Raw genomic sequence first — 23866 nt, 5'->3', positions numbered from 1 at the left:
GTCTGTGTAAACAGTATTATAGCCCCTCCTTTAAAATTGTGTATACGTACTGTTATAAAACTTAAACCTACAACTGTACTTTTCCATCACACACTACTAATCTTTTTTTTTTTTTAACCATAATCTCCCCTATGGCAAATGCTGTCATTTCTTGTCATTCTGTGCAAGATTCCGCTTTGTTTATGTTCTGTCTTATTTTTCCCCGTCATGTTATTTATCCTTTGACTACTGCAGACAAAACAAAACCAAAAATCCCACCACAAGCTTACCAGCACCCTTTTTGGACAAATTAGTTTGCCATTGACCTGACTGTCTGTACAGTATGACATTTTTGTTGTTGTCTTAAGCTTACTTATTTGTCAAGCAGGTGCTGATTCATGGAAATGTCTTCATTGTGGGACAGTGCAAAAAATAAACAAATAATTAAAGATAATGGGAAAAAAAACATTAAAATAGCAGCGTTTAAACAAAGGTGAGGCCCCTTGAGTGTGTACACAATGCGCTCTGCAAATAAATACTTTAAGTAGAATCCAGAATGTTGGAAATTAAACATCTATTGTTTTATTTTTTCCATTTATCCACTGTTTGCATATGTTAACGGTAGCTAAATAACCCTACAAAAATCAAACCTATTTGTCACAAGTCTTTTTATTCTCATGACTTTCCATTACGCAGTAATATGAATTTGCTTGTTTCATTTGTAATGAATCGAAAGCAATTTGCCTGGGAAAATGAAAGGTTGGGTATTTTGTGATGGATGTGCTTCTCTCATGATTGTGGACCAATCAACACTGAACAAAAAAAAGTCTATAATGGCAGTTCCCCAAATGTGGAAGCTAATTGAAAAAAATAACTTAAATCTCTATTCTTTCACAATATGATTTTGTTTAGGGAAGAGTGGCAGTAGGTGGTCATTACATGGCTGACATTTTTAATGCCAGAAAAAACAGAAAGTCAACTGTTGGTATATATATATATATTTTTTTTTTTATAGATGAACACATTCATGAATTCTTACTTACATTTTCTGCAGAATCATACTGGTGCATAACATTGTGAGAGTGCGACAGCCTCCCTTAGTCACGTCGTTCCCTCAGCGCCGTTGCTATGGAACCAAACTCCAGGGTCACTTAGTAGTCGGAGCTAAAGTGAGCATCAAGCACTTTGAGATGGAAGATTGACAAATGGTTTCCGCGGTATTTTAAAACCGCTTTGTGGATGTGGATGCCTTTTCAGTAGCAAAGACCTCTGCACCTTGTCGGTATATGTTCAGTGCTTTGACGCCTTGGAAAATCCAAAAAGAAATTCATAGTTTTTATACTATCGCATTAGACATAGATTTCTAAAGCCCAGAAGAGGACTCGTGTGTAGCTAGCAACATTTTTATGACTAGTCATTCACGAGTTCCCATAGGATGGTGTAAATGTCATTGTTAATGCTTGTCTGTTTTTTATGTGCCACATTGTCGTCATGCAACCAGTTCAGGTTGGACTGTGCTTAGTGCTTGAATAGAAAATGGATGGATTAATATTAATGGAGTCGGATTTCCCTATTTGCATCTAAGTTGTGTTTTTCCACTTTAGTGATAAGGAAGCCTTTGCAGTTGAAAAGCAGTTGTCAATGAGATCATTTCTAATTGGACTTCCTGAATGTGTTCAACAATGACTGTTCCTGGTGCCCTTACTTGTCACTCACAAGAACCTCACTGGGACTTGTTTACTGTTGAATCTTGTTAATGGAATGATAATAACTAGTTGTCTCAGGTAAAAGTAAAGTCAGGGAAGGTGTCTTTAGTCCTCACAACCTTTGCATCTCACTTAGAAAAACTTGCTCCTTGAATTATTGTATTATAGATGGCGGGGAGATATGCTCCTAATAGTTTTGTTTACCTTTTATTCGGCCTCTGCTGTGGATGTTGTTTTTCCTGTGGTGACTTGAAGATAATGTACTCTCATCATGCTCTTTGGGCTTGCTGTTTTTTTATACATAAGCGTGAAAAGTACAAACCCGATCACCTTTTATCAGACGTGTTTTGACAATATTTTCTGTCAGTCCAGCTCCCAAGTCCAGCTTAATTTTTTGTTAAGACAATTATTTCGCTGCAACTCTTCAGAGAATGTGCTTTTCTTTTATTTATTTTTTTTAAATAGAAAACCATATCTACTTTCTGGGGTTCATTAATTAACATGTGGCATATTTCCATCTATCATGTGTGTGTTTTGGATGTCAGCCTCATTTTTATTAAATTTTATAAAAGCATTTGTTATTACGGACTCTGGGCTAAAGTCCGCTCTTCTTGAGATGTCACAGGAAAAGTTTAATCAATTAGATGGAGGATGTAGTCTGTCTGACAAGTCAAATTTATCTATAGCTCTAAATCATCCAAAAACATCAATAAGGGCTGCACAAATAAGCAAACCGATTGGCAAAGAGGGAACCGTTTTAAATAATTTATTACTGATCTTAAATATCCTCTTTAAATAGTTCTATTTAAAATTAGCAAAGGTCTATGCTAATGTCCCTCCTCCGTAGCAGTTAATGACACATTTGTAAAAATGTGTGGTGGCCAAAATGAGAAAGATGTGCTTCATTGTTCATTGTTTAAAACTTGTCCATGTTCTTTTCCAGCATGACTAGTTGTTAAATGGAGCCAATCACATTAGTGATTATACATTAGAAGCTGTCGGCGCACGTTTTTTCTTCATCCAACAAATTAGATCATGTTACAATACACCTGCACTTTGACCTTTGACAGTCCAAAAATGAGAGCGCACGTTTAGTTTCCAGGCTATACCGACATGAAGTCTCTAGCCGTTACGTGATCCTTATTTATATTACATTAGCTACATTTTTCTAAATATTCTTTTTAAATCAATAAATAAATAATTACCATTACATTGAATTGACAGTGTCAAATTTCACTCTTTTGTTCATTATATTTTCTATAATTAGCACTCCTAATATGTTATCCAGTGATTGTACTTTATGTTAATGAAAATAGTAATAGTGGGAGGATGTAAATGCGCCTGTCCATTAGTCAGCCTTTGCCAGGACCGTTCAACTGCTGGCGTTTGTCGCGATACGCCTACATGCTGGTATGCGGGTTTTGTTTTACATTCTCAGTGACCGTCAGTTAGAGTAATTTATCACAAGCTTGCTTTCAGTATCCTGGTCCACCTCTTGTGCAGTCTGAACTTTCCTAACTGCACATATCCATTTTCATGTCATGTTTATGGCACCCTACCCTTGATCGTCTTCACTCATTCCTTGAAAGCTTATAGACTAATATATGTCAGAATACACTCCCTTTTGATTAGTGTGCATCTGTTAGCAAATGATGGTGTTAAGTGTATAATTACAATCACAGTAAGTTGAATACAATGGCAACATATTTATGGTAAATACAGAACACAAAAGAGTGAATGCAATAGTGACAGCATGTTTGGATAGTATAGCATTTATTCGTTACATAAAAAAATCAGACTCCTGTATGTCGGTAATGTGTGAGTGAGCGGAGGGTTAAGTTAGAACTGAATGAAGGCTAATATGGGCACTAGGGGGAATGGATGCTCTGCACCTCAGGCCTTAGCCATCTATCTGATGTTAAAGAGACAACATGTCAGCAGCAAATTGCATCTGCAGGGAGAAACTGAAGGTTGCCTGACGTACAGGGACGATTGTTGGTGGGGAGGTTCCAAAGGATACTGGCCCAAAAGCATTTACCTTGACATAAGAAAAACTAACACAACTAGACAAAGAAAAAAGCAGCCACAAATGGTCAGCTTTGAATTGAACCGCAAACCTGCAAGTTGTAAAAAGCATTGGATACCCGAGTACTCTCCTAGAAACTAGTTTTAGGACCCTGCACACTTTGTAGAGGTCATATTTTGTTGCGTCACAAGCGTGGCAGGCCTTGGCCTGCTCATTGCAGTGGGTGGTGATGCATCATTCTACCTTGCAACTTTTGTCTAGTTATGCAAACCTTTTAAAGTTTGGAAATAATAGTTGTTTCATATAAAAAAAACCATTCATATTCACGAGTGTGTTGCTCAATGTGACAGTTGGCCTGCATTTGGATGCTGCTATCTTTAAAGAACTTTGTGTTCCTGTAATTGAGTAATACAGTATTGTTTTTTTTTTAATGAGCCCTCCATGCCATATAGAGTATGCTATATACAAACTGCCACCACGGTTGAGTGCTTCCAAAGAATTTCGAAGGTGTCGCGTAGAGAGGACAAAAGGAGAAAATGCCTGATGAGGATGATGATGATTGAACTGAAAGCGTTGGTCCTTGGATGGGAGGAATGTGTGTGTGTGTTAGTGCACGACAAGATAGGAGGAGAAACATCATACGATCACATGATGGCCCATTGAAACAAGAGAAGCTTTATGCCAATGGCCCTCCTCTCTCAACTTTGTCACATCTACAGAACATATACGAGCACACAAACACAGAAAACAAGTGAGCTGACCGAGTATGTTTGTCCCCAGGTAGGTAAGTTGGATAATGCCATGAATCGCTTGACCTCCTCCATACACTCCACCGACGATTGGCTGAGAGTCTATGCTCTGAAGGAAGGAGTGGGAGGAGGGAACGCTAATATTGTTACGTAACATTGGCAGATGGGATGAGGGGAGGGTGCTGGTGGGGATCGCAGAGACTGTTGTGATACACAAAGGGGAAGTGAAAGGGGCTAAAGGCAGGAAGAGCTTGGAAAGGAGGGGGAAGTACAGTAAAAATGTGACAAGTGTTTTCCAGCTGTTTGCATATTACACCGAGAGACTTCTCACATGCACAAATATGTTGAAATGAAGCACGCAGTCATAGTGAATAGAGGAAACACAGCAATTACTTTCACTTGTCATGATACCTGAAAATAACTGAATTTCTCCGTTTTATGAAGGCATTCCAGTGGGTTTTTTCCCTTGGTGCTTCCCTTTTTTATATTTTATATATTTTACCTATTTTTTTAAAAGTTTAAAATCCGGTGCACCCACTGTACCAGCGACAGGGAAGAATCTGTACCTTAATCGTCACTCATATAAATTATGATGGGATATATAAATGACAACAATAGAAATGGCATTCTCATAATTTTGATTTGACGTCACAGCATTCACCAATGGAACTGCCAAGATGGGGTTAACAACCCTTTAGTAGTCAACACTTGTGTTGAAAACAACGGCACTGTCCCACAACTATTTGATGCATGCTATTCGTATTAAACGCTGACGCATCACTGTATAATCGCAGTTGGAACAATATTCCGCCTATGCTGGGTTCTGTGTGAAAATCTAAGTCAGCCTCCAATTGCATCATGAGACATTCCATTATGCGTAATATGAGTGCCTAGTCAAAAGGAATGTGTGAAAAACCTAATTTGGCCTTAAAATGCAACAAATTGGCCTGGAGAGTGGAGCGGAGTGGAGTGGAGTGCAGTGGTTAACGGGTCTGCTTCAGATTTCTGTTCCTGCTTATAATCTTGACTCTGAGCCGTTCCCACGTGCTGTTTCTTTCTGCCATATTTCACCGACATAAACTTTCCAAGATGTGTGAATTTTGACCTAACTGGCAAAAATCAGACACGTCAATGAACACCTAGTTTACCAAGACACAAGTGTCAATGAATATGTACATTTTTGGGACACCCTGTATTTTCCCATCTTGTTCAAAGTCATGGTGATCTCACCTAACTTCTGGCACAGTTTACGCTAGATTGGACCAGTCATTTGCAGGGCAGTAGTGTCAGGAAAAAAAAAAACACTTCCATTAATACCATACTAACTAGTAAGGTATATGCTGGACCCATAAAATACAACACTTTGTTCCTGTTTGTAATCCAAGTTGCCTATAGTGTACTGAAATTTAAAAAAAAAGGCTGTTCTATATTTGGGTTAACTTGACATGCGTTTTTACCTCGGTTATGTAAGGGTCAAGCTCCCCCACCCTGGAATGAGCTTCCTGCTCACCACAGCCAGCCCCCGTTTACACTTTCTTCAATAGCAGTTGTATATTGTTAGATTCCTGGCATCTGATTCGTCCTTTGCTTCGGGCTGCGTGTGCACGTCTACGTAAACACGGCCATCTTCCGAGTTCTGGCCAGCGTCACTCATGTAGGCGGCGTATGTGAGCACTGCGCACATAAATAATGATAGGAGGTTAGAAGTGAGGAAACCTGGACGTCTATTAGCTGTAATGCATGCATGTAAATCCTAATCAAATGTTGGGAACGTTCACATAAGATTCAGGAACTTAATTATATACTCTACTTAACCAGGAACTGTTTGATGTTGACACGATACAAGCCTTGAACCTGAAATAATTTCACCATCTACTGGCGCAGCGCCCATGTTGTTGTAAAAGCGCTATTTCTTTGCCAATGCTCATCTTGCTGCACCTTTTTTTTATATTTATCTAAAAGTGGGTATTTTAGATGATAATCACAACCAGTTAGTCTTCACGAACAGGAACATGCTTGTTTGCAAATATATTGAAGTTATAGTGTGACTTGTATCTTACCCAACTAGGGGAGGTCTAAATACAGGTTTTACAGGTTTATTCTCCTGCAAATAAATGTTTTGTGTAATACAGGAGACGTTTTAAGGTGTTCGATTTTGACAACACATTGTAACTCAATCTTAAAGTTGAAATCCAATGAAAAATTTAACAGGTGTCGTTTTCATATTCTGAACTGTGGTAAATATTTGTATGAAAAATCCTGTCAGACCTTACCCAAGTTAAATAGTTGAATTGTTACACATCAGTGCATTTTTTTATGGGACACCAGTCACTTTTAATATCGCCCGCCCTGGGTCAGGCAGGAAAAATTGTCTCCAATAAATCAGTCATTTGTACATCGTTAACTTTATCTGAACCTTGTATACGCTCTCATTTAGTCTAAAAAAAGTACACATATTTGAGCCAGGATTTATGTGTAGCAGATATTTACTCCAGTGACATCTTTCCACTTCTAGCAAATATAAATTTATAATCTTTCTTTTTTTTTTTTTTGTCTTTCGTGTTCCTGCAGAAAGTGTTTTGCTCGAATAGAATTGAAGGCTTTCACCCTTTGAAAAATGAGACATTAATTTTCAATATGACCATTGTACCTTTTGGTACAGACTGGCACAACATTAGGAACAGCAGAACACATTTGCATTAATATTCTATTCATAACATGTTTTTATTGTGTCTACTTTCCATGCTTCCATGCAATTATACGTATTAAATACATTTTTGGCCTTCTGTCTGCTTTCTAGCTCATCACCCAGAGCAGGAGCAGATTCCAACAGTTCGTTGGTGCCGGCTCAATCCAAATTCAACGGGCAGGGCAACAAAGTGTGTTTGGTGTGTTCGGATGAGGCCTCTGGATGCCACTACGGAGTGGTAACGTGCGGCAGCTGCAAGGTCTTCTTCAAGAGGGCTGTGGAAGGTTTGTTTTGCACTCTCAACACAACACACATTGTGCCTCATTTCCACCAAGCGCAAAGATTGACTCCCAGGCGAAATCCCACAGTGTGCCAATTTTTTAATTCACAGATATATAAAATGGCACTCTAACCCCCTTGGTAGAAATGTGACTTTTGCCATAAAGTTTGGAGGCTTTTTCACGGGTGTGGCCCCCCCCATTATTCAGTTCTTTTTCCACATGCCTTTTTTTCAATGCTGTGGGCTTTTAACTCGAGTTTTGAGCTTTTGCATGACTTCACATTTTTGCTTTCTTTCCCTGACCAAGTGTAAGACACCAGTATTTTGCTTTCGCAATAACACGTTAAAAGAAAAAAAATGAAACTGAGTTTCTTTAAATATACTTTGTTTGTTTTTCTTCTTTGGTGTGTTCAATGTGTACCGTAGTTGCAGTTTAAAATGAAGAGTTGGACATTTCTTATTCTCCATTCAAATGTTACATCTGTTATCTTTTTTTTTTTTGTTTGTCCACCCCACCTTCCTCCTCCTCCTGCCCCTCCTCAAACAACCAAACTGCCCTCTCCATTTTCTGGTCGTTTTCTCATTGACGAAGGATGGAGAGCACGACAAAAGAGTGATGGTAAATAAATGCAACTTTTGATAAAAAAATGCAAATTATTCTGGTGGTGGACATGATGACATGCTTACAGATCATTGTCCCCATGTTCTGTATATATTTGCTTGCAAACACACCCAGCCACTTCTTTTGGCATTGCATGAAAACATTGATTCAACCTTTCTTTTCTAATGGAGTCTGGTTTAAAAAATTCTATACAATGATTTATTTTGGTTGGTGACAAATCTGCAAATTAATTACTATCCTAACCACACTTCACCTAATCTGTAGAAGTAGGGGACAAATTTACTTTGTATTGTCAAAGATTTTTAAATACAAGTGAGGTGAGGGTTTTAAAACTACCACAACTATTTTTTTCTTTTTTATTTGAATTATATCTTATGATTTAAAAACAAAACATCATATATACATCTATTGGCTTTTTCCCACATTCTTTTTTAATTGACAGTCTATATACTACCTTGTATTGGCACAATTTGTTTGTAAAATGGCATATTTACAAGCTAAATCGGCCTAGTGAATGAGTGGTTGGTAAGTCAGCCTCACAGTTCTGGGGCCAAGGTTTTCATGTTCTCCCCGGGCTTGCGTGGTTTTTTTCCAGGTACTTTGGTTTCCGCCCACATCCCCAAAACATTCATGGTAGATTGGTTGAACACTCTAAAGTGCCCCTAGGCTTGAGTGTGAGTGTGAATGGTTGTCCGTCCCCTTGTCCCCCTGAGATTGGCTGGCCACCAATTTAGGGTGTCCCCCTCGCCTGGTTCCCAGACTTAGCTGGCAGCACCCCCACGATCCTTGTTAGGATTAGTACTTCAGAGAATGAAAAGTAACAGATCTACAAACTGTATAATTTTCTGTTTATAATGTAAGCAGCCACTAGTTCTGCCAGAGTTCTCATTGAACTTGAGGGTTATAAGTTGCATACCCTCAGCAAGAAAGTAGTCCATCCCTCTTGGTGCCAGCTGCCATTTGTGACACCACAGATGGCTGTCTTACATCTTTGTTTGCGAACGATTGCATGTTTTTTTTCGACAACCGTTGACTGGGCTTGTTGTCGACATTTTGGTAGGCTTTTGTGCAAAAATAATAATAATAATACTCTAAATAGTGAGTAGAAACGAGAGGATATGAGAAGGAAAAGTTGTGAGCATAGAAGACAATTTGTAATATAGTTTTTTAGTGGTTGCAATAACTGCAAATGTTAATTATGTCTTGACTAAAGTGGCATTAATTTTGCACATCATCCCATCAAACATTTTCGTCGGCATTTGCCTAGACTCTTGTAGTAAATGTACTTAAACTCACATTTTCGGACAATGATTCAGAAAGATGGTACACTGTTTGTGGACTCGGGAATATTTAACAGTTCATATTATTAACTTTAGCGTGTTATTATCTCTCGAAGCGGTGGCCTACAGAACTTCAACTGTATACAATTTATGTTATATATTGAAGTAGGAAAACACCATTCACTATTGTGCTATTTGCTGAAGGGACAGAGCCTTTTGCTAATCCTTAAGCTGTACAGTACACATTCTAAAACACTGTGTTTATCTAAAAGCTGTTGAGGTTTTAAGGTCCAAGAGGCTGCTGGTTCATATTTACATTTATAATTCAAATTCACCACAACCTTTGCCCCATTTGAAGACAAATCCACTCGGGAGCATTAATGATGATGATGGAGAAAGGGGTCGTCTGCATGGCATTTAAAAATTTGCTGCACACTATTGGAACAGCATGAATTGTTCCATTGTATTATATGCAACAGTTTACCCTTTAAATGATGGTAATTAGAATTGACTCACTGAAAGCTCATGCAACTAGTTTATCCTCTAAAGAGAAGCAATATGGTGTATTTGAGCTTTTCCTACTCACGATTCCTTGGGGTTAAATGATTTGTCTTAACATGCCAATGAAAGACAGTCTGAGGATTAAATAAACGTCCTCCCAAAAATGCTTACTCCGTTTTTTTTTTTTTTTAAATATTGACCATCAAAATGTGGGCTATGCACATTATACATGGTTTATAGTCTGTAAATATCAGATCTAGAGTCATGTGGAGACCAGAAGTTGTCAGCACTAGATTTTAAACATCTGATGTTTGTCAAGATTACCTGCTACATTCAGATATGTTCAGACATGTTAATGTTCAGATCCTGTGACTAAGTCGTAATGTCTATTTCAGATAAACTGGTGCATTACTGGACTATTATACAGTATTAAAATAGTGAAAATAAACAATTTTATGATTTTTAAACGTCGGGATCATTTTAGACTTTTTGTTGAGCCTCCCAAATGTTGACATTAAACCCTTGCAGACTTGTGGCTTACTTGCTATGTTCAAGTAATAGCAATGCCTCTCTATTTTTGTTTGTTTTATTGAACAGGCCAACACAACTACCTGTGTGCGGGGAGAAACGACTGCATCATCGATAAGATCCGCAGGAAAAACTGCCCAGCCTGCCGCTTCCGCAAATGCCTTCAGGCTGGAATGAATTTGGAAGGTAATTTATTTATTTTTTTATGAGAAGGTGTCTCCGGTGTCGTGTGAAATTGAATGAGCAAAGGTTTTAGAAGCTGTCAATTTCCCGAAATAGGGGAGTGGTTCAGATTTTGGCTCTCTTCTTATGCCCATCATTTATTCTCTAGTTTATTAAATCAATGAGTTGATACATAATTAAAAAAAAACATCCTTAAAATGGTATGTGAGGTTGACAAAATTGACCATAAAGTAGAAATATTCATCAGATTTCATGTATTAAGATGGAAAAATGTACACTATTGGTTTAAGAATAATCTAATTCCACTGGAATATCTTGCAGAGGAGTGTGAAAAAGTCCAAAACAACAAAATCGTGGTGATAAACATGATGTAATCATTGTTTCTTGGAAATGTTTTGACCAAAGAATTTTCACTAAGATATTTGGGAACTATTTAATTTTGTGAAAATATTACACAATGTCGCTCCAGGGAAAGGAGCTGTGTTGAATTCCCCATACCCTCGAGACTGTGGTACAAATACATTTTTCACTTTGGTAACATGATCTAGTGAATGTCAATTTTTATTGAAGGATGTTAACAAACCTTCTCCTGTAAAGCAGCTGTTAGAAGACCCTCAGGTCAATAACCGAGACAACACCATTGGTATATGCATGCACTATCAATTTCAAAGCAACTTAGCTGCGGCTGGTTCCGTACAAAGACTTGATTCAAAGCCAGCCTGCCTCTGTCATTAAAAAATGACTCTTATGAGAGAACAATTTAGACTGTTTTCCAGGTCTAATTTAGGTGTGCAATCCTTTTATTGATGCCTCAGTGGGTGTGTTTGGGAGTGACCAACAATAGCGTATTGTTACCCAATGCGGTTAAGGTGAGGTGGTATGTCTATCCAATTAATCTAATTTCAATCTTGGTCACAATTTTTTCAAAATTTGACTGTTTTTCTTCCTCTTTTTTTCTTTAATTCAAATGTGGACTTGGCCAACCAAGCATCATTAACCAGTTTTCATTTTAACCACATAATTAAGGCTTGATTAAGAAATTACAAAAGCACACCCTCTGTCTTTCCCCTGAAAGATTAAATTTAAGGCCAATTAATGACAAATTAAAATTAAGAGTTGCAAAAATGATGCCAGTGACTGAGCATGATGAGTGAAGGGTATGTAAGGTTAAGGTTGTTTATCAGAAGTGTCAGGACTGATGCTGGAGAAGCTCCACTGACATGTTTCTTTAGTTTATTCCTTAAAGTTACAGCAGGACAAGCAAATTCTGCAAAAATATCTATTGTCCACTCCAATGGCACTTGTGAGATGACGTGCAATCAATGCAGCGATGGAGTGAGGAAAGTCTGAGATCAATTTGACAAACACTGATGTTGTTGAATGGCTTGGTTGCCACGGCAACAATTAAAAAGGGACAAAGTAAAAATAAGAGCGATGTGTCGTTGAAGTCGACATATTGGAGAGCTACCCTTGTGAGTTTGAGCAATTTGCAGTCCAAAATAAAGAAATAGGTGATATTGACTCATGTTTCTTTGCCTCTTTCTGCCATCAGCAAGGAAAAACAAGAAACTAGACAAGGCACGACAAAGGCACAACAGGGGAGTGTTGCAGCACGTCCCCGCCGTGCAAACGGCAGTCATCCCCACCTCTCTGCCCCAGCTGGTGCCCGCCATGCTGTCGGTGCTCCAGGCCATCGAACCCGAGATCATTTATTCGGGCTACGACGGCACGCTGCCCGATACTTCGCCACGCCTCATGAGCACGCTCAACAAGCTGGGCGGGCAACAAGTCATCTCGGCCGTCAAGTGGGCCAAGGCGTTGCCAGGTAATCGCTTAGATTGATTCTCATTGGCTGTCCGGCTTGTTGGCCAGATTTGCCATTTTTGCTCATTTATTCCAATGTATTTGTGATTTCTTCATCTCATGAAATTAGTAGTAAAGTCATTTGTTGTCATTACCAAGACTACATTCAACAAAACTTTTAAAAAACAAACAATTGTTCTCTTAATGAAGTTTTAAAATGTATATAATATATTAACTGTTTATATATACACGAACAGAATCTAATTTTGATTTAACATGTATTTAACTAAACAGTAATCAGTTGATTATTTATAATTAAAGTCATGAGTCATTAAAAAATAGTCTAGTTAATAAAGTTAATTTTGAGTCAAATTGATTGAATAGCCACTCTGACTACTTTTTATCCACTCACGGCCAGTTGAAATGTATTAGATGTCATCGTGACTAAAACACGGTCGTTCCCCTCCAGGCAGAATAGTCCGCGGGCCGTCTTGAGTCACGAGGTCGACAATAATAACCATGAGAAGAGAGGACCAAGTGAAAGCCAGAAGCCAAAACATAACATGAAGCTGTAGCCAATTGGAAGTGTTGCTTCACTGTGATCATGAGAAAGCAGCCACATGACCTACTAATCGCTCCAAGTATTCTCCTGAGGATTTGCTTCCTTTGCCTATACCGCCCCACAATAACTGCAGTTCACATTTTTCCCAAATTAAAAAGGAAGAAAGTTTCAGGAAAACTTAGAGGGGGCTTTATTTCTTTTTTTTTTTAAACTTCCTAGTTTGTCCTATTTCACAGTTGAGTTTAGAATTTCACCCGCCATAATCACTGTGGTGTTAAATAACTCGCTCAGCAAGGAAAACAGAGTGTAAAGGCATACTTTTTATTGGATCTCACGCCAAATAAAATGTTGTCTCCCAGGTTTCCGCAATCTGCACCTGGACGACCAGATGATGCTGCTGCAATGCTCTTGGCTCGTCCTCATGTCTTTCAGTTTGGGCTGGAGGTCATACAAGCAGTGCAATGGGAACATGCTCTGCTTTGCCCCTGATCTCATCATCAGCCAGTGGGTATTGCAATTAGAATGAGTGATACCTTTGAGTACCATATTTTCTGGACTATAAGTCCATTTTTTTGTATTCATTGTTGTGGCTTATAGTACGAAATATACAATAAATGGCAGTCATTTGACAAACATCCGAAATGAATGGGGGGGGGGTTTATGTACTTCAATTATTTTTTCTTTTGTCAATGACATGAATTTCCCTTTATTTATTTGTATTTTGCCTACAAACTTTGCAAAACTTTGCTAATTTGTTTCAGTACATCATTTGTATCTGGAAAACCCAAAATGAGAAACACAATTGTTCCACCTGATGACAACCCATAACTCTCCAGTCTTACCATATGATGCTTTTCTCATATTTTCAGAGATCGCATGAAGCTTCCCTACATGGCGGGGCAGTGTGAGCAGATGCTGAAGATTTGCTCGGAGTTGGTGCGTCTGGAGGTGTCCTATGAGGAATACCTGTGCATGAAAGTGCTGCTGCTGCTCAGCACAGGTACAAACACACACAGAACTCAAGATTCCTCTAATGAAGGTGGCCTAGATGGTCCTAAAAGCCTTAACTTAGTCTGATACATGTCATACAAGCAGCATAGAAAAACATCTAAGAAAAGATGCCAATCACCATCAAGTAAACAACCATTTTATTACAAAAATCATAAAAGCAGGATTAGACGTTTTCCCTCCGTTGAGGTCTTTTCTCCCTTCATAATATTAATAATGCATTGAAAAGCGTCATAAAAAAGGGCTGTTTTATTTGGTATCTTCTGGAATTATGGAAAGAGTTTCAGTCATACTTCCTGTGTGCTTTCGCATAATCTCCCGGCGCGAGTCTACAAATCCTTTTCTGTTTATGTTCTCGTTCTGCCTCCTTGTATGTAAGCAGTGCTGTAACTACATATTCTTTGAGGTTTTTGTTGACTGCCATCTTATTAGAATAAGCAAAACTGTTTTTGTTCCTTTCCCAGCTGTCAAAATAGCCCCACGATAATGTGATTTGCTGATATTTTTTCCCCATGTGGTGTGCACAGTGCCAAAAGACGGTCTAAAGAGCCAGACGGTGTTCGACGAGATCCGCATGATGTACATCAAGGAGCTGGGCAAAGCAATCGTCAAGCGAGATGAGAACACCAGCCAGAACTGGCAACGGTTCTACCAGCTCACTAAGTTACTGGACTCCATGCAGGGGGTGAGTGAGAACACTCTAAAGCTGTCAACGGTATTTTTGCTGGCAAAATACATTTTGAAATATTGTAATTAGGCTACATAGCTGTGGCGCATTAATGACTAAGGAGTAGGACTGCAAGGTTAGATAAACGAGCCCAAAACACAACAACAAGAGTGACTTAACTGGCCTCCAGCCTGTAAAATAGGTCCATAGTTCATGCTGCACCCTTTAAATCAGAGGATTCTAAACCGGTCCTCAATTACCGCCATGGGTGCAGGTTTTTGTTCTTACCAATCAAACACAAACAGTTTAAGCAATGAAGTTTCTGCTGAAAAAAGCAGCACTTGACTGCAATCCACTGATTGCACTTGTTGGATACCAGACTGGTGAAAAGGTTTCCTTTGGAATGAAAACTCACACCCACTGTGGCCCTTTCTGGAATAGTTTGGGGGACCACTGCTGTATACAATGCAAATAATCAGGGGTGGAGTTTGAGGGGTTAGTAATGGTGCGAGGGGAGGTGCAGAATAAATAGCACGATACCCTAAGGAGCAATAATAACAGGTTGGGAAAGGGTGGTAGGTGTCCAATGCATTTTGACTGAGGAGGGTTGGCATGGATCGTTCAATCATTGATTATTTGTTCATGGTTGCAAATTGGTTTATCAAGAATAGGGTTCCATTTTTTGTTAAGGGAGGGTAATACTGCTCATCATTTGCTGTAAATATTTAGTAGATTTTGTCTTTTTTTTTCAGATGGTGGAAGATCTCCTTCAAATTTGCTTCTACACCTTCATGAATAAAAGACTGAGCGTGGAGTTCCCCGAGATGCTGGCGGAGATCATCACCAATCAGATACCAAAAGTCAAAGACGGCAGTGTCAAGCAACTGCTCTTTCATCAGAAGTGAATGTCATCCTGACTTCAAATACTTCAACTTCATAGCCGCATCGTTGCTCAGGTTTGACAATCGACTGTCAATTGGGTATTTAGAGTCAATATTTTTGGCACCCCCTTGGTCCACACCCTCAAAACGTCCACGTCGTGAGCACGCTCCCCTATACCCGCCGCTAAGTCGCAGAATGTAATATGTCAACTATGTCAAAAAAAAAAAGAAAAAGGCTTTCAGCTTGTAACTGCAAACTGCTTTTAGAATGTAACAAGTGGCAAAACACGGTGACTGAAAAAATAAATCAATAATTCTCTATATACAGGTTGATCCAAAATGTTTGACCCTTTTTGTGGGCCAATAATTTTGTGATGATCTCATATTTTCACAGCTTGTGTAGAAGTGAAGATTTTGTGTGTAACGTTAAGCATTTCTATCGTTTCAGGTTAAGAAATGCCAATCACGTCAAAAGAAAAGGCATTTTGCGTGTTAGAGTAATTAGTGCACAGTGCCTTCACAAATTTTGCAAAGAAGGCACTAACTACAAAACAAATTTGGACTTGGCACCAAACATTTCAAGAAAAAGCTGAAATGTGAGTTTCCCCTCTTGTTCTTTTAACACTCCTCCAAGAAATATGCAGGAGGGCTTCACGAACATGCTCCACTGTCTGTGTTCTCAAAATAATTGGCCTATCAAATGGGGTCAAACATTTGAACACTATTTATTTGTGAGCTAAACTCGATGAAAAGTCTGCACTAAACAGATGAACATTGTAGGTGTTACTCAAAATAGCAGGTTTCATATACTAGTTAAGCTTATGGCATAATACCCTGAAATCATGTTTGGTCTTGGGAATTAAGTGGGGTTGGCCCTGTTGAGTACTTGGATGGGAGATACTCGGTGCTCTTAGCCCTTATATTAGAACAGGGTTCTCACACACTAAAGTGAGTTTGAGACCCCTGGTATAGAGCATTTGTAGTCTTTATTTAATATTTTGTTGGCGTTTTTTTTGTTCTTATCTATTCCTATCCCTCTCTTATATTTACATAAATTTATAAATCCTACTCAAAGTATCAAATCTCTTACCCTATTTGGTTGGGCTCATTGCATACTACCCAGAAATCATGTCTGGTTTTGGAAGTTAAGTGGGGCCAGGCCTGGTCAGTACTTGAGTGGGAGACTGCCTTGGATTTCTAGGTGCTTTTAGCTCTTATGTTACACAGCCTGTCAGAACCAGAGGGATCTCTAACAAAGTCAAGTATGGTCAATTTGTGGCGCAGAGGTTAACTCACCTGACTCTCACCTGGGAGACTGGGGTTCAAGTCCCGGTTGGGACTCATTTTCACTTAGTTGTTTCTGTGTACTTCTTGTCAAGACACTCAAATGATTACAAAGGAAAGTGTGGTTCCTTGGTGGTGCAGAGGTTAGTTCACTGAACTCCCGTCCGGGAGAGCTGGGTTCGATTCCCGGTTGGGACACTTTTTCCACTTAGTTGTTTCTGTGGACTTCTTCTAAAAATACTCAAATGATTACAAAGAAAAGTGTAGTCACTTGGTTGGCGCAGAGGTTAGTTCACTGGACTCCCGTCTGGGAGACCTGGGTTCGATCCCCGGTTGGGACACTTTTTCACTTTGTTGTTTCTGTGGACTTCTTGGAAAGACACTGAAATGATTACAAAGAAAAGTGTAGTCACTTGGTTGGCGCAGAGGTTAGATCACTGGACTTCCGTCTGGGAGACCTGGGTTCGATTCCCGGTTGGGACACTTTTTCACTTAGTTGTTTCTGTGGACTTCTTGGAAAGACACTGAAATGATTACAAAGAAAAGTGTAGTCACTTGGTTGGCGCAGAGGTTAGATCACTGGACTCCCGTCTGGGAGACCTGGGTTCGATTCCCGCTGCCGTCGTTTGGCTGAAAATACTTGGGAAGAAGAATTGGTCAATGGAATAAGAAGAAGGGAAAAAAAAAAGAAAAAACTTTTTAATTTATATTAAACACTTAGTCATACTTTTCAGCAAAAGGTTAAATTCCGAACTGCCTTCGGCAGTTCGGAAGAATGTTGGAGGGACCTGTCTGTGCGAAAGGCGTTCTCGGGTCGGCCTTCGGCCGACCCTCGACCGCTTGCTTGGTCAGTGAACCGCCGACACCGGGAAGCGAACTCACGTTCTCTCGGTGCAAAGGCGAGTGTGCAACCCACTACACCAACTCGTGCCCCACTTATACATGGGTGTTGAAACGTTTTATCCAAGGAAATTGGGTGAAACACTTAGTCATTTTTTTGACAAAATGCTTCATCCACCGCTGAAGAATTATTTAGTTAGACACTTAGACATTAATACTTATTCTTTTAACTGAATAATATTGGGAAAATCTTGGCTTGCACTTGGATTTGAACCAAGGTCCACAGATGTGGAAGACTGATGACTTAGCCACTGGGCCACCACACTGTGAGAGAAAGCAGCAGAACTTGTACTTTAATCTCATTCATTTAACTGAATAATATTGGGAAAATTTTTGCAAACACTTAGACACTTAGGCATTAGGACTTATTCTTTTAACTGAATAATAATAGGAAAATTTTTGCTTGCACTTGGATTTGAACCCAAGACCAAAGAGATGGAAAACTGATGACTTATCCACTGGGCCACCACTCTACAGGATTTAGTAGTGGTATTTGTTGTTTTGTCTCTTTTCACTCCCAGATCATACTTAGTACTTTATTGTATTGAGGCTTTTTTTGCCTAAAATATGCCATAGTATAGTAAGGTTTTGTTCTTTAGAAAATGACATAGTATAATTATTCCTTCTTCAAAACACGACATAGTATGGTAAAGCTTAGTAGAGTAGAGTATGACATTTTCTTCATAAAATCTACATAGTATACATAGTAAAGCTGTTTCAGATACCACCGGAATTCAAACCCTGCCTGCCCAGATGGTAGTCAGGTGAACAAACCTCTACGCCATGAAGTGGGCACACTTTACTTTTTTGATTATTGGAAAGTCTTGACTACATAAAGTTGTTGCTACTTAAGGGAAAAATAATACCCAACTGGGAATTGAACCACAACTTGACTTAGCCCAACACCATTATTAATAGCAAACAATGCTGTGACCAAGATTTTTGTTTTCAGTAGGTGACCGGGATTCAAACACAGGACTTTGGCTCTCAGAGGTAAATGCTCTAACCACTCAGCCAGAGCGCCATGCTTTCGGGGGGAAATGCACTAAGCAGAGTGCCTTTGAGCTCGCAAAGCTCATCATACTTATTACATTTTTTTTCCTCAGAGAAAAAAGATCATCAGCATAATAAATAAAGAAAACATATGAAACTTAATCTTAAGGTATATTTTAGATCAAATATTGTTTTCACACCTATCTTTGAGAGAAAGCTAATTTAAAAAGTGCACTTTATCTCATCAAAATAGCATTATATTATTAGAAGAAACATTTAAAAAAAATATGAAGAGTAGTTGAGCATTGCAAATTTCCTCCATTATTAAGCTGTCATTTTAAATACTTGTACATATTTCTTGACATACCACATAGCACCTTTATTTGGAAGAAGTTTGATAGAAGTCTTTTTTTAAATCAAAGTGATTGAAAGGACAATTTGTCCTTGCAGTGTTACAGCTTTTTCAGTTTTTTTTAAATAAATTTTCTGCGTGATCATACTTTTTTGCAGTGTTCCTCATATCCCTTCACATATTTAAAACTACTTGTAAATAACCATTATTGTAATGAACCATTTCAATTCTCTTGTTCACCTCCATTTAAGAAGCCAATGAACCTTTCAATCACTCGCAAAGCTCAATAGCAGAAGATATTTAGACAAAAATACAAGCGATATATTCAGATAATATAATATATATATATATATATATATATATATATATATATATATATATATATATATATATATATATATATATATATATATATATATATATATATATATATATATATATATATATATATATATATATATATATATATATATATATATATATATATATATATATATATATATATATATATATATATATATATATATATATATATATATATATATATATATATATATATATATATATATATATATATATATATATATATATATATATATATATATATATATATATATATATATATATATATATATATATATATATATATATATATATATATATATATATATATATATATATATATATATATATATATATATATATATATATATATATATATATATATATATATATATATATATATATATATATATATATATATATATATATATATATATATATATATATATATATATATATATATATATATATATATATATATATATATATATATATATATATATATATATATATATATATATATATATATATATATATATATATATATATATATATATATATATATATATATATATATATATATATATATATATATATATATATATATATATATATATATATATATATATATATATATATATATATATATATATATATATATATATATATATATATATATATATATATATATATATATATATATATATATATATATATATATATATATATATATATATATATATATATATATATATATATATATATATATATATATATATATATATATATATATATATATATATATATATATATATATATATATATATATATATATATATATATATATATATATATATATATATATATATATATATATATATATATATATATATATATATATATATATATATATATATATATATATATATATATATATATATATATATATATATATATATATATATATATATATATTTGTAACCTGTAAAAAAATGAGGAAAAAAACTTAAAGCTATATACTTTGCTACATTATTTTCAAACGTCTTACAAAGTTTTTTGGGAAAAATAATGAAATGAAAGCTCAGGCTCAGTCACTGGTGCCAAAAGTCACGGGAGGTTTCAACTCAACAGCTTTTATCGCTTTGACTTTTCAATGGACTTGAGTCCAAGTCTGCGAATGTATTGTGTGTGCAATGCTCCAAATGTGACAGTTTGCTTCAGGTTGGCCATACACGATATGATCACATTTTAAACCAGCTTCAACTTGATGCTTATGAACTTGATGCAGGTAACATTCAATGTGGTAGCTTTTTCGGGGATTTTGAAATATCATTTTACTACTTTGTACACCCACAAGAACATACAGTATCACACAACTGGTACTTTGGAATTATGTAAATGACAACAAAAGTGGTGTTAAATACAAAACGAATGACTGTCAAGCATTAATGGATAAATGGTCACGAATCATTTAGCCATTTTTTTCAGATGTATTTCTCTGATTGGCAGTTAACGTTGCAGGTAATGGGGTTTCCATGACGACCGGTCATCTGTGCGTTACTTGGGGCTAATGGCACAGCAGGCCTTAGGCGCACAAGTTTCAACACGCATATATACATAAATACAGGGGTGCTCACCATACGGCGTGGTGCAATGTCACACAAAAAACAGTTCGGATGTGAAGATGTCATTTTCAATAAGTGTATGTAGGTGGTGCCAATATGCTCGTTGCGGTGCAAACAGCTTATTTTTTTGCAGAATGGCTTCTTTTTTTTTTTAAAGGCAATATACCACATTTTTTAAATGTGTGGCTCCAAAGAAGCAGTTCTATTGACCACTCTTTTTTCAAACAATGACCTGTTCATTGATGCTATGTTTCACAGAAAGATATCATACAAAGTATGTCGCTGATCAGAATAACAGCACCTAAACGGCCATTAAATCTGCCTCTAATGGAGTAGTGCACTTTATATTGAACCTGAAACTTTTCATGACAAGTTTTCATAATTAATAACCCCCCAAAAAACCCACCATCCCATTTGCAGAAGGATGTATGTACATATCAAGTTTCTAAGTTTGCAAAATGGGACACTGAGAGCCATAAAGTAAATCCCATTCAGGAAATGACAAATATTTTTCTCAATCGGAAATCATTTGAGAGCATTGTTGTTTTGTATTGTGTGTTGATTGATTGGTTGATAGGAAAAGTGTCCGTCCAGTGAATTAAATCAATGTAAAAAAAAAAATGCTTCAGGTTATTGGAATAGAGGTAGAGTGAGAGTTTGCGACCAAAGTTTAAAAAAAAAAACATCCATGTATGGTTACATTTTAAGTAGCATCTTATTTTAAGGAGCCGTCTTTTTCGATAAACATACCAGCTTTTGCTTTTTTGGCTATTAATGAGGACTTGCTGGTCCCTTAAAGAAAAAACAAAAAAATATTATAGAAAAAAATGATATCACATGTAAATCGACCGGAGTTAGACTAAAAAAATGCACTACCGCTCGATGAGAGTCTATTTTGTATAAAGTATCATCTTAAAAGATCTGAAGGGCAGAACAAGTTTTGCTGGTTGTGTATTGCTTTGTTCGTGTTTCGGTTCAATGTAATAAATACAAAGAATGTTTGTCTGGGTGGGAAGGGGAGATATAAAAACATACAAAAAAACCCACATACTTTCTGATATGAATCGTGTGTTATTACACACTTAAGTGTCGATATTTTCACCTCTTTGATGATTCAATGTTGAATTACGTGTTGTTAATTGGTTGACTCGCGCGGGAAATGATTTGACTTGACAGCAATTACACAATAAAGTCATTGGTTTTTCCAACCCCATTGTTATCTATTACTGACTAAAAAATGTGTTTTAGGTGCTGATCAAGATGGAATGTATATAATAGAAAAATGACATGTTCAATTTCAAACATTTGTCTGTGACTGCCTTGGAAGAAGGCCACCCTTTGCAAAGATGTAACTTTAATTATGCAATCCCACCATTTTTTAAGGCCGTAAATAAACTGAAATGATACAAGAAAAAAATCTGCACATCATAGATGAAATAAAGAAATCATGTTAGAACGCTAGAAATATAAAAAAATATCAAATGCAATTTACAATGAATAAAACAACTTATTTCAGATTAAAAGCAAGTCTTATAAATAAAAGTAGTCTCATTTCACATTGATGTTGGTTCAATTTAGAAACTTTGAGATCAAGTCAGCACATTACTTTTGACACAAACGTCAACTTTATACGTGGCAGAATGTTAGAGGCCCAAAAGAGGGCAGCTTATTCTTTTCTCTTAAAATGTGTTTTGGAGAGGAACAAAAAACAATAAAAATATGAGCTATAGCTTTGGCTTATTTTTGCCCAAAATTGTAATCCTTTTAAATGCCAGGTATGTGGTAGGTTTCTAATATTAAACAACATAACATTTGTTTTTGACTGTACAAATGGACGCGCGTATTGTCATAAAAAGTGCCTCGGCTTTTGGGGTGGGGGGATTAAGCAAAAGGCCCCAATCCTTACAAGCTCTTTACTGTACACGGCTTGTTGCTTGCTTGAAAGTGTATACATTTTTTATGTGGTTAACAGAGGGGGACGTGGACTGACTGACCTGTGGATGAACTTACCCCCATCCAGGCTCCCCCCCCCCCCCCCCCCCCCACCTCCAGGAATTATGCATTTAAATCTGTACTCAAATCCAACAGGGCATGTCACTTTTTTTTGTATACTTTCAATCAGCAACTGTTGGAAGATCTCAATGAGCAGTCAGTGCAAGCAAAAGAGAAGGCAAAAGGGGAAAAATAGAAGCTTGAAAAATCTCAGTTCACTTTCTCGCACACACACACACACACACGCACACATTCCAGGTTCATTAGCAAATCACCTTCACAAGGACTTGGGAAGCCATCCAAAGTAATCCAATAACAGCTGGAACCGCCGTGGCTCCTTCCAGTGCAAGCCGGGGATCTCGCCAAAGTCTGCCTTTGCGTCACATCCGTTCCATTTGCTTGTCGCCCCAATAAAAGTTTAAACCTACTCTGATATATGGTCAATTCTGGTCCCCCGCCTCCTTGCTCTTGCAGTCCAGTTTAGTCAAGAGCAAGTCCAGTGTTGTCCTCCAGTTCACATTGTGCGCTATAGAAATTCCACATAGTTCTGAGGAATGAGTCCTATTCGACCGTCCAATGTGCCTTCCAGCCAACCTGGCTCTCTGGAAGCATGAACTACACACAAGGCAAAGAAATACACACTTGTATTAGTCTGCAGAAAAGAAAAGGAAAAAAAAAACTTGCAATAAAATATTCTCTTTTTGTAAATGAACGGAATAAACCTTCAACTCCTACACCACGTCTGATGGACAGAACTTGGCCATTTGGTAAGAGGTGCCATGGCGTGACTCACCATTGTCAAAGATGGTGCCGGCAATGAAAGACAGCTCCGAGTCGTGCTCCGCTTTGCACGCGTACAGCGCCCGAGCTCGCTTGCCAGAAATGCTGCAAACAAAGAGCGTCAAACACATTGG

The 23866-nt window shown here is 37.2% G+C and overlaps 2 protein-coding genes across 5 annotated transcripts in view; one reads left to right on the top strand and one right to left on the bottom strand.

Moving 5' to 3' along the window:
- The window catches only part of LOC144212216 (glucocorticoid receptor-like), a 31271-nt gene extending 12131 nt beyond the window's left edge, over positions 1-19140 (top strand). For 2 of the 3 annotated variants that reach the window (XM_077739907.1, XM_077739909.1), the window contains exons 3-10: positions 7261-7433; positions 8022-8048; positions 10430-10546; positions 12096-12368; positions 13268-13412; positions 13778-13908; positions 14444-14601; positions 15336-19140. In XM_077739907.1, the coding sequence (XP_077596033.1) occupies positions 7261-7433; positions 8022-8048; positions 10430-10546; positions 12096-12368; positions 13268-13412; positions 13778-13908; positions 14444-14601; positions 15336-15488 (1177 nt within the window). In that variant the 3' untranslated portion in view covers positions 15489-19140. The remainder of the gene's footprint in view (positions 1-7260; positions 7434-8021; positions 8049-10429; positions 10547-12095; positions 12369-13267; positions 13413-13777; positions 13909-14443; positions 14602-15335) is intronic. The other variant, XM_077739908.1, reaches the window with a different exon arrangement.
- Positions 19141-22991: 3851 nt separating this feature from the next.
- The window catches only part of LOC144212509 (rho GTPase-activating protein 26-like), a 29279-nt gene continuing 28404 nt past the window's right edge, over positions 22992-23866 (bottom strand). For both annotated transcript variants that reach the window (XM_077740459.1, XM_077740458.1), the window contains 2 exons: positions 23746-23837; positions 22992-23567 (listed from right to left, as the gene is read on the bottom strand). In XM_077740459.1, coding sequence (XP_077596585.1) covers positions 23479-23567; positions 23746-23837 — 181 coding nt within the window. In that variant the 3' untranslated portion in view covers positions 22992-23478. The remainder of the gene's footprint in view (positions 23568-23745; positions 23838-23866) is intronic.

This window comes from Stigmatopora nigra, chromosome 19, assembly GCF_051989575.1.
Source record: "Stigmatopora nigra isolate UIUO_SnigA chromosome 19, RoL_Snig_1.1, whole genome shotgun sequence".
NCBI classification, from domain to species: domain Eukaryota; kingdom Metazoa; phylum Chordata; class Actinopteri; order Syngnathiformes; family Syngnathidae; genus Stigmatopora; species Stigmatopora nigra.
Note: the sequence above shows the minus strand (reverse complement) of the source record. Positions and strands in the feature narration are given on the sequence as shown.